The sequence below is a fragment of the Carcharodon carcharias genome, chromosome 1 (assembly GCF_017639515.1).
Source record: "Carcharodon carcharias isolate sCarCar2 chromosome 1, sCarCar2.pri, whole genome shotgun sequence".
NCBI classification, from domain to species: Eukaryota; Metazoa; Chordata; class Chondrichthyes; order Lamniformes; family Lamnidae; genus Carcharodon; species Carcharodon carcharias.
The window spans coordinates 167,875,492-167,890,734 of NC_054467.1; the positions used below are offsets into that span (position 1 = coordinate 167,875,492).

Genomic DNA, 15,243 nt, shown 5'->3' on the forward strand with positions numbered 1-15,243 from the left:
ATTTGAATGGAAAGTCGTACGATAATTGAGAAGAAAATGGGAAAGTCAAGTTTCTAGCGTAGCTTCGAACAACCTCTTCATTCTTGATTTGAAACTTTGCACTGCTCTTTCTGCTAACCCATTTGATGAGGGATGATATGGTGCTGTTCTAATATATCTGATTTCATTTAAACTCATGAATCTCTGAAACTCTATACTAGTGAAGACTGTACCATTATCCAAAACAATGACCTCTAGTAGGCCATGTATACAAAAACATTGGCGCAGCTTTTCAATTGTTGCCCTCGAAGTCAGTGATCTAACTTCATACACATCCATCCATTTAGAACGCGCATCAACGATCAATAAAAAAAAAGTATCTAAAAATGGACCTACATAATCAATATGTAGTCTAATCCAGGGTCAACCAGGCCATTCCCACAGTTGCAGTGGAACTGAAATGGGCAAATTCTGTTGTTGCTGACAATGGAGACAGTGCTTGACCATGCTCTCAATGTCATTGTCCTGACCACCAGACATAACTTCGCACAACCATCTTCATCTTCGATATGCCTGGATCTGCTCTGTGAAGCTCTGTCAAGAGTGATTCTCTTCCTTGCGAAGGGACAACAACTCTTGATCCCCACAATAAGATTTCATCTTGACAATTTAACTCTGTTTTACGGGCATGGAATGGTCTTATCTCTTCAGACACCGATGAATTTGACCATTCTTGCAATACAAGATCTCGGACTTTTGACAAAATTGGATCTCTGTTTGTCCAATTCCATATCTGCTTTGCACACATAGGTGAAGAGTCCAAGAAATTCAGCACAAGCACAACTTCTTGTGGCACTGGAACATATACAATGCTACCTGGTGCCGGGAGACAACTGAGTGTGTCTGTATTTGCAACATACGTGCCAGGATGGTACAGAAATGTATACTCAAACGCAGATAATATCAATGCCAATGTTGAATTCTTGCTGAGGCTATGTGTGAAATAGCCTTATCCTCACTGGATAAACTCATTAACGGTTTATGGTCCGACATAATGGTGAAATGTCATCCATGCAGATACTGGTGGAATTCCTTCACTCCAAATATTACCGATAAACCTTTCTTTTCTAGTTGGGAATAACCCTTCTAGGATGCAGAGAGGGTGCTGGAGACATAGCCAATTGGCCTTTAGAACCATCTTCCATCCTATGTGATAACACAGCTCCCCCACCATAAGGAGATACATCACAGGTTAATATTAATTCTTTCGATGAGTCATAATGTACCAGTAGACACGATGAATGTAATAGCTTGGTAACTTTTACCAAGGCTTCTTCTTCTTGTGCATTCCCATGGCCAGTGATGAATCTTTTTCAAGAACAAGTGCAATGGAACTAACACTGTTGACAAGTTTGGCGAGAAGCAGCCATAATAATTAAGCCATAATAATTGATCACACTCAAAAAAGACTTGGGCTTAGTGATACTGGAAGGAGAGGGCGCCTCTTTGATGGCCCTAACTTTCTCCTGTACTGGATGCAACCCCATGGCATCCACTCAATGACCCAGGTAAGTGACTTCTGGTGCTTGGAATGTACACTTCTTATTCTTTAATTGTACACCAAAAATCTTCTTAAAACCTCTTGTAGGTTGACCAAATGTTCGGCTTTTGTTGACCCTGTGATCAGGACATCATTCAGGTATAGTACTACTCAGGGAAGTCCTTGCAATTGACTTTCCATGCTCCTTTGGAAGATTGCGCATGCAGATGATACTCCAAAGGGATGGTGTGTACATTGGTACAGGCCCTTGTGCGTGTTGATGGTCTGGCCTTAAATTAACGGGGTGTCGCCTCTGAATCTACCTATATTTTTGTTTGTAAGCCTTTTATTTTTCCCAATTCGTCACAAAATACACTATTGTATTTCTTAACAGTTCTCCTCTGCAGTTATTTTGTTTGCCACGAAATAAAAACCAAGGCACTCTACAAACTAGCTCCAGTCTTCCATAGTCCCGTCATAAAGGTTGATTCTGCCGAAGAGTGGCATGACTGGTGAGTATACTTTTCTTTTTTCCCTAAGAACTGATGACATTCACAAGGTGAGGTGCAGCATCGGAGCTATTTTACCCTCGTAGCCAAACGTAATGACTTGGCATACCGGATAGGTTTCTCCTTGAAACAGATAACTATTACAGAGCACTTGTAGACGTTACATGCTTGAACCAGGTGCACAACTAGAAAGCACCACCCCCCAGATTACCCACGCTTAGGGTTAATTCATCAAGAACAATCACATGACCCCTGATAGGCAGTAGGAAAGGTTATTCCCTCAATCACTACACAGAGACAACTGGCTAATTAACTCATCATCTTCCATCACTGAAGTACGATTTGGTAGGCCAGGAGTATGAAACCCAAGTGTGCATTTTAGACCAGGTCAGGGCTTGTCTGAACCTTGTGGATTCATTTGTATAGCCAGGTATCCCTTTGGAGAGTTAATACCACTTCACATATGATCTTGGCACACCTTTGGGGAAGGTAAGATGTCCTTTGGTGTGTTCACGTGCCCTTTGTGATAGGCCAGCTGCCCTTCAGAATTGTTACAAGTAGGTCAAATCATTGGAACTGTCAAAAGACCTTTCAAAATCAACTATCAAAACTGTTGAAAGCATCTTTCAAAGGGACCTGTCAAGGGGAGCTGTCAAGCTCTCTGTGATCCAAAGGCCCAGCTTAACAATCGGGGAGCACAGGTTCAAATCCCACCACTCGTGGAATTTAAATTATATTAATAAAATCTGGAATTGAAAGCTAGTCTCAGTAATGATGACCATGAAACCATCATCAATTGTCATTAAAAACCCATCTGGTTCACTATTATCCTTTAGGGAAGGAAATCTGCCATCCTTACCTGGCCTGGCCTACATGTGACGCCAGCACCACAGCAATGTGGTTGACTCTTAACTGCCCTCTGTAATGGCCTAGCAAGCCATTCAATTCAAGGGTAATTAGGGATGGGCAACAAATGCTCCTCTTGCCAGTGATGTCCACATCCCAAGAAGGAATTAAAAAACAGTTATAGACACTTTCATGTGTGACTATGAATTCCAATGATTGTTGTATAAGGGATTGTACACTTAAATGAGATGTTTGTTGTGATAAGGCTTTATTTAGTTGAAGGAATGTAAATGTAGTAAATGGGTTTTCATGAGGGGGCAGAATTTTCTGTGCTGCTGGCAATGAAGGTGTTCAGAGGCATGAGTTGCCAATTTGGTGAGAAGGCCAAAAATTGGTTTCATGACGTTGTGAAACTAGTTTGCAGTCGTCCGCTCTGCCCTTGAAGGGTGGGCTGTGTTTCCCACCATCAGATATCGGCAATCTCCACCAGCGGTGTCCAGGGCAAGGGAAGGCTTTGATGAGTCCATGACTGCCTCCTATGGAGTGAACTGAGGGTGGGCGTGGAATGAGGGGATGGTGAGAATGACCAAGGGCAGAGTGAGGGGGTAGGGCGGGAGGGTAGAAGGGATAGCGAGGGTGGTTGGTGGAGACTCAGAGGCAGACATGGGCCCTGAGGATGGGAAGAAGGAGGTTGGGAAGGTTAATTTGGATGAGGGTGGGATTTTCAGGAAGGAATAGAACGTGCACATTCACCTGGACATCACCAAAATAAAAGGGCTGTGGGTGGTCGGTCACGGAGGGGAGGTGGAAGGTGATGCCGGGGGGTCAACAGTGATGGATGACTTGGGCAGGGAAAGGATAGGGGAGCAAAAGAAAAACTGTACCACTACCATGCTGGCTAAATCGAAAGTGAAAGAAGAGTCATGGTGGTGAGATCAGGTGCTGACTGGGAGTGTAAACAGTGGGTGGGCAGAGATGCAGATCAGCTCAGATGGTCAACTGAAAGCAAACCCCAACAGACAGCATTGAAAATGCTCAGGATATTGAGGTGAGTGTGATACAGGAAGGATCCATGTGCTTGGGAGAGTGTTTGCCCCAGGCTCTGAAAGCCCTGCCACACGCCCATTTCTCCCTCCAGAATCACTTGTGGGTCCAACTGCGTGCAGCTGAACTGCTAGTGGGGGTGAAGCAGTGGGAAGACTTGTGAAGCCTGTAAATGAAGCTGAAAGACACCATTAAACATTATTCAGTGAAAGTGAATATATTTCCAGATTATAAAGTGACAAAATGTGTTTACCCATGCAAGCAGCTGTGATCTAGATTTCTTGACTTTTACACACCTTAGACCTCTAGGTGCTACCCTGACAGAGGTGGAGACAGTCTGCACAATGGTTGGCCCTGTGCCTCTGATGCCTGTGGCTTCCCCCACCACCCCCCCAAAGTCATCTGGAGAGTCAAGTCCTTGGTGGCCCTAGATTTCTTTAGCTATCCTTTTGTGGGCCAGCTGCTCCCTCTACGGTGACTGAGGACGAGGTTGAGGGAGTCACAAGCAAAGGGGACAAAAAGGGAGAGGACAGCCTCTGAGATTCCTGAGTGGATAACCCATGGGTGTCCATTTGTTTCTCCACCTCTCTTCAATGCCCGAAGGCCTCAGCCTGACTCTTCGAGGGGAAGGAGCTCCTGGAGGGACGTCAAGGTGCCCCATTTCCCTCTCATATCGCCACTGCAGGAACTCAACAATGGCTAATGCAATGGAGTGCAGGTCTGAACACATACCTGCATTCTGCTGGACCAGGGTCTCCATGGCATCAACTGTCCTCTCCATGGAGACCTCAACACATGCACATGTGGGCACCACTTCATCAGAGAGCACACTGACTCACTTGCCACTCCAATAGCTTTGTGTGATGTTCCCCCACCTTCTGTCGACTCTCCAGGATGAATTGGAAGGCCAAAACCAGAGGCTGCAAAGAGTATCCTGCAGTCAGCATCACTGTGAAGCAGTCTGGGAAGAGTGTACTGCAGTCAGCATCGCGGTGAAGCAGTCTGGGAAGAGTGTCCTGCAGTCAGCGTCGTGGTGAAGCAGTCTGGGAAGAGTGTCCTGCAGTCAGCATCACAGTCTGCACTGGAGTGCTGCTTTGGGAGTTTAGTGAGGCTGGAACGAGGTGATCCTTTGAGTACCGGGAGTACAGTCAGGTAAGTATTTACTACTTTTATAGATTATAGTTTTTAAGGTCTTATTTTGTGGTTCATCATTTGTAAAGGCTACATTCTGTAACAACGGGGAGCAGGGAAGAAGGGCCCTAGAGTAATTGATATTATTTGATATTAAGTATCTTCGAAAAGGTTTAATTTAATTTAAAGGGGTATTTCATGGCAAGAGAGCTCAAAGCCATGGTGTGCTCCTCCTGCTCTATGTGGGAAACCAGGAACATTTCCATTGCCCGGGGCCAGCAGGTGTGTGGGAAATGTCTCCAGCAGCAACTCCTGAAAGCCCGGATTTTGGAGCTGGAGCAGCGGCTGGAGACAGTGTGGAGCATCTGCAAGATGGAGAGTAACATGGATGGCACGTATAGAGAGGTGGTCACACCACAGGCTAAGAGTCCACAGGCAGGAAGGGAGTGGGTGACCACCAGGTAGAGCAAGAGGACGAGGCAGACAGCGCAGGAATCTCCTATGGCTATTCCCTTGCAAAACAGATATACCACTTTGGATACTGTTAAGGGTAATGGCCTCTCAGGGGAAAGCAGCAACAGCCAAATTCATTGCTGCTCAGGGGAGGAGTAAAAATTGTGAGAAAGCAATAGTTATAGGGGATTCAATTGTAAGGGGAACAGATAGGCGTTTCTGTGGCTGCAAATGAGGCTTCAGGATGGTATGTTGCCTCCATGGTGCTATGGTCAAGGATGTCTTAGAGCAGCTACAGGACATTCTGAAGGGGGAGGGTGAACAGCCAGTGGTTGTAGTATACATTGGTACAAACTACATAGGTAAAAAAAGGGATGAGGTCCTAAAAGCAGAATATAGGAAGTAAGTTGAAAAGTAGGACCTCAAAGATAGTGATCTCAGGATTACTACCAGTGCCATGTGCTAGTCAGAGTAGAAATAGCAGGATATATCAGATGAATACGTGACTGAAGAGATGGTGTGAGGGGGAGGGTTTCAGATTCCTGGGACATTGGGACCGGTTCTGGGGAAGGTGGGACCAGTACAAACTGGACGGGTTACACCTGGGCAGGACCAGGACTGATGTCCTAGGGGGAATATTTGCTAGCGCGGTTGGAGAGGATTTAAACTAAAATGGCAGGGGGGTGGGAACCTATGCAAGGAGTCAGTGGAGGGGGAGTCAAGGACAAGACAAAAGAAAGAAAGGGGAATAATAAAAGTGATAGGCAGAGAAATCAAGGGCAAAAATTAAATAGGGCCTCAGTGAAAAATAGTGGGAACAGGACAAGTAATGTGAAAAAGACAAGCCTTAAGGCTTTGTGCCTTAATGTGAGGAGCATTTGCAATAAAGTGGATGAATTAACCGCGCAAATAGATGTAAATAGGTATGATATAGTCGGGATTACGGAGACATGGCTGCTGGGTGACCAGGGATGGGAACTGAACATCCAGGCGTATTCAGTATTTAGGAAGGACAGACAAAAAGGAAAAGGTGGTGGAGTTGTATTGCTGGTTAAAGAGGAAATTAACACAATAGTGAGGAAAGATATTAGCTCCGACAATGTGAATCTGTATAGGTAGCGCTGAGAAACACTACGGGGAAAAACACGTTAGTGGGGGTTGTATATAGACCATTAAACTGTAGTGGTGATGTTGGGAATGGCATTAGACAGGAAATTAGAGACACATACAAAAAAGGAACAGCTGTAATTATGGGTGACTTTAATCTGCATATAGATTGGGCAAATCAAATTAGTAACAATATCGTGGAGGAGGAATTCCTGGAGTGTATATGGGATGTTTTTCTGGACCAATACATTGAGGAACCAACTAGAAAACAGACCATCCTTGGTTGGGTATTGTGAAATGAGAAAGGAATAATTGGCAATCTAGTTGTGCGAGGCCCCTTGGGGATGAGCGACCATAATATGATAGAATTCTTCATCAAGATGGACAGTGACGTAGATTGGCCAAGACAAATGTAGGTCCCTTACAGTTAAAAACAGGGGAATTTATAATGGGAAACAAAGAAACAGTTGACCAACTAAATACATACTATGGTTCTGTCTTCACAAAGGAGGACACTAATAACATACCAGAAATGTTGGGGAACACAGGGTTTAGTGAGAGGGAGGAACTGAAAGAAATCAGTATTAGTAGGGAAATGGTGTTAGGGAAATTGATGGGACTGAAGGCCGATAAATCCCCAGGGCCTGATAATCTACATCCCAGAGTACTTAAGGCAGTGGCCATAGAAATAGTGGATGCATTGGTGGTCATCTTCTGAGATTCTATAGACTCTGGAACCGTTCCTATGATTGGAGGGTAGCTAATGTAACCCCACTATTTAGAAAGGGAGACAGAGAGAAAACAGGGAATTATAGACCAGTCAGCCTGACGTCGGTAGTGGGGAAAATTCTAGAGTCCATTATAAAAGATTTAATAGCTGAGCACTTGGAAAACAGTGGCAGAATTGGACAGAGTCAGCATGGATTTACGAAAGGGAAATCGTGCTTGACAAATCTACTGGAACTTTTTGAGGATGTAACTAGTTGAGTTGATGAGGGGGAGCCAGTGGATGTGGTTTATTTGAACTTTCAGAAGGCTTTCGACATAAGACATTAGCATGTAAAATTAAAGCACAAGGGATTGGGGATAGTGTATTGAGATGGATAGAAAACTATTTGGCAGACAGGAAACAAAGAGTAGGAATAAATGGGTCTTTTTCCAAATAGCAGGCAGTGACTAGTGGGGTACCAGGGATCGGTGCAGGGACCCCAGCTATTCACAATGTACATTAATGATTTAGATGAGGGAACTAAATGTAATATATCCAAATTTGCAGATGACACAAAGCTGAGTGGGAGGGTGAGCTGTGAGGAGGATGCAGAGATGCTTCAGTGTGATTTGGACAAGCTGAATGAGTGGGAAAATGCATGATAGGTGCAGCATAATGTGGATAAATGTGAGGTTATCCACTTTGGTAGCAAAAACAGGAAGGCAGATTATTATCTGAATGGCTATAAAGTGAGAGAGGGGAATGTGCAACGAGACCTGGGAGTCCTTGTACACCAGTCGCTGAAGGTAAGCATGCAGGTGCAACAGACGATAAAGAAGGCAAATGGTATGTTGGCCTTCATAGCCAGAGGATTCGAGTACAGGAGCAGAGATGTCTTGCTGAAATTATACTTGGTGAGACCATACCTGGAATATTGTATGCAGTTTTGGTCTACTTATCTGAGGAAGGATTGAGTCGGTTAGGATTATATTCTCTGGAATTCAGAAGAATGAGGGGGGAACTCATAGAAACCGATAAATTCTAACAGGACTAGACAGGGTAGATGCAGGAAGGATGTTCCTGATGGTGGGGTCCCAGTCTGAGGGTAGAACATTTAGGACTGAGTTGAGGAGAAATTTCTTCACCTGGAGAGTGGTGAGCCTATGGAATTCACGGCCACAGAAAGTAGTTGAGAACAAAACATTGTAATGTTTTCAAGAAGGAGTTAGTTATAGCTCTTGGGGTGAAAGGGATTAAAGGATATGGGGAGAAAGCAGGAGCAGGCTTTTGAGTTCGATGATCATCCATGATCATGATGAAGGACGGAGCAGGCTCGAAGGGCTGAATGGCCGACTCCTGCTCCTATTTTCTATGTTTCTATGGCTCGTCATCTGACTGGGACCTCACAGATGCCTGATCCCCAGCAGTCCTGCGAGCTCAAGTGCGAGTGCCGGGGAGCTAGGCTGAAGCTGCCTCCTCCTGCTGTGGTCATATGTCCGCGCTGTGACCACCAGATTTTGAACCCAAGCCTGCTCTAGATCTAGGTCCCACTGAGGTGTGTGTCTCTGCGTTGGTGCAGGGTGTGGATAAACACTGTGACGGGTCTTCCAGGCTGCTTATTTCCAGCTCTTCAATGGAGGAGGTATCCTCTTGGCTGGAGGTGGGGACTTGGATGGAGCTGAGGGACTGACTGGCTGAGGGTGTCAGTCTCTTGGCAGAACTCCCTGTGAATCAAAGTAGAGATAATTAATGCATGTCAGCAGAGTCAAAAGCAGGAGAGACAGCACTCATAGTTGCATTGAGAGAGGGATGATGTGGTGCAGGATCCTCATGACGGTGTTTGCCGCCGACCTCAGTGTTGCCGGAGGCACAGTCCACGTCCTCATCAGTCTGTGCGATGGCACGCTCCTCAAACGAGTGAGGGGTCTAATGTGGGACCTCTCCCTGCTGTTGTGAGCCAGCTTCTCTTACATGAAAACAGATGGAGAGAATGTGAGCAGGGCACATGGCACTGCGTGGAATGTTTGTGTGGTGAGCAGAGATATGGATGGGATGAGGTCACGAGCTCCAAAGGATATGAGCCCGATGGAGATGTGAGGGTGTGTGTGAAAGTTAGTGGTGTTGTTCCTTGAGGTGTGAGATCCCTGTGGATGTGTGATGGGTTTGTGAGTGTGAGTTAAGAGTGATGAAAAGAGTGACTTACCCTAGTGGAATGGATGAGACCATTCATCATGTTGCAGCACTGGGTGGCTGAACTCTTTTGCAGGGCACTGGCGCTGACCACCACTGACCACCACCTCCCATGCTAGATTAGTAATGTTGCTGCCCAGCCTGCGGACATAGCAGGGGCAGAGGACATCATATCATTGCGTTCAAAAGGCACTCGAGGCACACGTCACTAAAATGGGGGGCTGCAGTCTTCTTGCCTTTCAGGGCCATGTCGTCTTTGCAGCAGTTGTGGGCTGGAAGCAATAAGAGGTGTTGTGCGGCTGCACTTTAAATGTGATGCCCGACGTGATGAAGCAGCAAGTTGATGGCATGGTGGGTGAATGAGAGTCCGCCCGCCATCAAAACAGCGTGTTTCCTGGGACCGCATATTAACGCGGTGGGATTGGGACAACACGGCATGAGAAGCCATCATTGCAGCCGGCAGGTAAAGCGTTGTTTCTCCCGTCCGCTATCGCACAGTGCAAATCTGGGACGATTTCACCAGACTGTTTCTCTTCAATGTAGTGAAGTCTGCAATAGACACTTAGAAAATTATTTTATCTCTTCTCTGCATGTGTCCTGTGGTTTGCCCATGTGGATACTGGGTGAATTGACACGGTCAGTTTAAGAGCAAAGGGTGGTGGGTGGGGGGGCTTGGGTTGGCATGAGTCAGTACTAAGATGTCATGGGGCTAAAAAAGGCCATGGATGGTAGGTAGTGAGGTGTAGGTTGGCATGGAGGGTACAAGGGGTTATGGTGGTGGGTGGGCGCATGAAGTGGCATGGGTTGGCAGGGATGGGGCATGGAGAGTGTGTGGGAGAGTGAGGGGGTTGAGAGGGATGTTCCATGTTTCAATATTTATTTTTAAACCCTGGACACAGTGCCAGGGCTCCAAGACAGGCCTTCCACCCAGCCCGCCTCCACACTTGGCGTTCTCCTCAGTTCTTCCCAGATTGCCCATCTTGACTTCTAATCCAGCCTTTCCTCACCTCCAGACCAAAAATCCAATGTCCGATCAGCCATTTTTAAAGATCCAGTTCACAGAGACAGGTGCAGAGACAGGATTTCTCCAGTCTCTGCACGCTCAACATGGGAGAAAAATCTGGTCTTTTACTCATTTACCTTTGCTGCTACCTTGCCCAAGGGCACTGAGGTTTATTGTTTATGTCGCAAGCACATGGGAAGGCAATGGCGTAGTGGTAATGTCATTGGCCTGGTAATCCAAAGACCCAGGGTAATGCTCTGGGAACCGGGATTTGAAACCCACCACGGCAGATGATGAAAATTGAATTCAAATTTGAATTAAAAGTCTATTGATAACCATTGTCGATTGGAAACCTGCCATCTACAGCTTACTAACATTTGGAGGGAGAGTTAACTCACAGCAACAGCCTGACATAGCCATCCTCAGCTAATGTTCCAGACATCACCATCACTAGGGTCTGTTCTGCATGTCTCACCGGCAGGGCCGACCCAGCGGAGGTGGTGGCACAGTGGTGTACAGTCGGGATGGAATTGCTTTGAGAGTCCTCAATATTGACTCCAGATCCCATGAGGTCTCATGGCATCAGGCCAAACATGGGCAAGGAAACCTCCTGCTGAATACCACGTACCACCCTCCCTCAGCTGATGAATCAGTTCTTCCTTCATGTTGAACATCACTTGCAGGAAGCACTGAGGGTGTTGAAGGTGCAGAATGTATTCTGGATGGGGGGGCTTCAATGTCCATCACCAAGAGTGGCTCAGTTAGCACCACTGCTGGTCGAGTCCTAAATGACATAGCTGCTAGACTGGGTCTGCGGCAGGTCCTTCATCAAGAGGGAAAATCATAGTTGATCTCATCCTCACCAACCTGCCTGTCACAGGTGCATCTGTCCAAGACAGTATCATAGGTGTGACCACTGCACTGTCGTTGTGGAGACAAAGTCCCAAGTTCACACTGAGGATACCCTCCATCATGTTGTGTGACACTACCACCATGCTAAATGGTATAAGTTTTGAACAGATCTAGAAACTCAAAACTAGGCATCCATGAGGCACTGTGGGCCATCAGCAGCTGCACAATTGTACTCAACCACAATCTGTAACTTCATGGCCCAGCATATTCCCCACTCTACCATTACCATCAAGCCAAGGGATCAACCCTGGTTCAGCGATGAGTGCAGGAGGGCATGCCAGGAGCAGCACCAGGCATGCCTAAAAATGAGGTGTCAACCTGGTGAAGCTATAACACAGGACTACTTGTGTGCCAAACTGCACAAGCAGCAAGTGACAGGCAGAGCTAAGCGATCTCACAGCCAACAGATCAGATCTAAGCTCTGTAGTCTTGCCACATCCAGTGGTGAATGGTGATGGACAATTAAACAACTCACTGGAGGAGGAGGCTCCACAAATATCCCCATCCTCAATGATGGGGAAGCCCAGCACATCAGTGCAAATGAAGCATTTGCAACAATCTTCAGTCAGAAGTGCCAAATGGATGATCCATCTTGGCCTCCTGAGGTCCCAAGCATCACAGATACCAGTCTTCAGCCAATTTGATTCACTCCACATGATACCAAGAAACAGCTGAGTGCACTGGATACTGCAAAGGCTATGGGGCCTGACAATATTCCAACATTGGTACTGAAGACTTGCGCTCTAGAACTTGCCGCACCTCGGGCCAACCTGTTCCAGTACAGCTACAACACTGGCATTTACCCAGCTATGTAGAAAATTGCCCAGAAAGTCCTATACACAAAAAGCAGGACAAATCCAACCCCACGAATTACTGCACATCAGTCTACTCTCCATCATCATAAAGTTATGAGGGGGTCATCAACAATGCTATCAAGCAGCATTTGCTTAGCAATAACCTGCTCACTGACGCTCAATTTGGGTTTTGCCAGGGCCACTCAGCTCCTGACCTCATTACAGACTTGGTTCAAACATGGAGAAAAGAGCTGGTTGGGCTGACAAGTGGCAAGTAACATTTACGCCACACAAGTGCTGGACAATGACCATCTACCACAAGAGAGAATCTATCCATCACCCATTGACATTCAATGGAATTACCATCACTGAATCCCCCGCTATCAACATCCTGGGGCTTATGATTAACTAGAAACTGAACTGAACTAGCCATATAAATACAGTGGCTACAAGGGCAGGTCAGAGTCTCGGAATCCTGAGGTGAGTAACTTACCTCCTGACTCCCCAAAGCCTGTCCATCATCTACAAAGCACAAGTCAGAAGTGTGATGGAATACTCTCCACATGTCTGCACCTCCAACACCACTTAAGAAGCTTGACACCATCTAGGACAAAACAGCTACTTGATTGGTACAATCTATCCACAAACATTCACCCCCCTCCATAACTGATGCACAGTAGCAGCAGTGCATACCATGTACAAGATGCACTGCAGGAATTCACCCAGCCTCCTTGAACAGCACCTTCCAAACCCACGACCACTACCATCTAGAATGGCAACAGACAGTGCACCACCACCTGGACATTCTCCTGCAAGCCACTCACCATCCTGACCTGGAAATATATCTCCGTTCCTTCACTGTCGCTGGGTCAAAATCCTGGAACTCCCTTCCTAACAGCACTGTGGGTGTACCTACACTGCTTGGATTGCAGCGGTTCAAGAAGGCAGCTCACCACCACCTTCTCAAGGGCAGTTAGGGATGGGCATTAAATCTTGGCCTAGCCAGCGACATCCACAGCTCATGAACGAATTTTTTAAAAGGGCTCTCCTAATTGAGAGCATCTACCTCACCATACATCAGGGATCCCCAAGGAAATTCAGGCACGTATAACTTAGATTCACACCACACATAACCTTTACAAACTAAGCTATCAGAAGTGTTACCTCTCATTTTCTACTATCTAATAAATATAAATGTTCATTACGTTGTTGCCTACAAAATTATATTATAAATATATTACAAATTAGTGTTGAAATTAACTGAGCATTATGATTTTTAATATATATAAGCATAAGCTTGAATTCTTGTCTCCTCACTCCACAAGTTGACCATATAATCTTAGCTGGCACTCCAGTGTAATATTGAGTGCTGTATCGTTGGAGGTGACAGGTTAAGCAAAGTCCCAGTTTGCCTGCAGAGATGGACATTAAAAAGTCCCACTATTCGCGGAATCTCCTGGTATTCTGGCCAACATTTGTCCATGAATGAACACCACCAACAGATTTTAATGATTCATTCTTTTGCTCTTTGTAAGACTTACAGTGTCCAAATTAAATTGCCACAAAATAATCGTACTTGAAATCTAACATTTTTGGTGTGGTAAGGTGCTTTATAAATGCAGGTTCTGCCTTTGCACATAAAACTTCCTGTAATCAATCATAAATTGTCTCTTTATAAACTTATCCACCGGGTATTTCCTCAAGGGTTCTCTTAATTAACTCCTGTAACTTTAGCGAACGTTGATGGAAAACCTGAATAATCCGTATATTTGGGGTTATAGCCAATTTCCCTGTCATTTCTCTTTGTTGTGCCTGGCTTCGCTGTTGTACTGCAAAGTCTCTATAAGATTGCAATTTGGTCACTCATGTGCACATCTTAAAGGGGACATTAGTTGTGTGCAGTCTGTTTGATCCCTACACACTAAGTTCTAGATTGCTGTATGACTGCGCCCCTTCAAGGGAATGTTAGTTATAGCATGAAATCAGGAGAATTCCCCGACTCCCCCCATCCCCCATTAAAGTTCTTAAAGAAAGTGACACGAAAATGTGTGAAAACCAGTGCCTGAGAAACAAGCACACTGGCATTCATTGCCCATATAGTTGGCTACTGATGACACAAAACAGGAAGAAAATCCAAGCACAGATTTGAAACTAAAATATTGGCTTGAACTCTGTGGTTGGCACTGCTGACTTTGAGAAAAATTGCCCACAAAGATTTTGCAGACTCTAGGGCATAGTCTTTCACTATTCAGATGTCATGTTGAATTTAGCGCCATCTTAATGAGATCTATGGAGTCCAGCAACAGGGCAGGTAGCAAGCAAGCTAATCAGCCGATCAGATTGAAGAATCCTCACAGACAGAGTTAAGGCTGTTAACTAACCTGAGGTTAAGTGACTCGGATTCACCATTTTGATTCAACTTTTGTAGATAATCATCTTCAATTCACTCCCAGTTATTCTCTTTGCATCCACACTGTTACTTTCACATTTTGGTTTGATGTTGTAAGTTTCCTTTAAATTATATCTTTGGTTTTGCAGTGACCCTAACTTAGGGGCTGTGTTTTATTTTATCCCTCATTTTATTGTGTTGGTTGGCTTTAAAAGAGCTACACTGTTACTTTTCAAACCTGAATTAAAGCATTACTGAAAAAAGAAATGCCACTCACAGTTTAGTTCCTCGAAGGATCTCATCACTGTAGACATTGGCAGCTTTCGCCTTTAACAGCTCTGAACCAAGCGATGGCAGCTTACGTTGTGTACCTGTCTTTCGTGAAGATGCCTGCATGATGCGGGATGCTGAAAGCACACTGTGATCTACAGTACGTCCCTGGCGATTTCGTATTGTGGATAAAATACTGGAGCCTGTACTTAACTGTTTTTCATCCTGGTCACACCTTTAGGTGGGGAAAAAAATACAGATCACATCTGATAGCTGCTCACTGAAAGCTCCTGTGAATTAAGGTCATAAGAAAATCCAAATTGATTCCCATTTTTAGGAAGAATTAATTTACTTCCCTTAGCCTGTC

General features: G+C 45.4%; 1 protein-coding gene across 1 annotated transcript in view; it reads right to left on the reverse strand.

Annotated features, from left to right (window-relative positions):
- Positions 1 to 15,243, reverse strand: part of LOC121275632 (protein FAM149A-like) — a 150,987-nt gene that overhangs the window by 34,302 nt on the left and 101,442 nt on the right. The window contains exon 11 of the mRNA XM_041183130.1: positions 14,884 to 15,111. Within this exon, the coding sequence (XP_041039064.1) occupies positions 14,884 to 15,111 (228 nt within the window). The remainder of the gene's footprint in view (positions 1 to 14,883; positions 15,112 to 15,243) is intronic.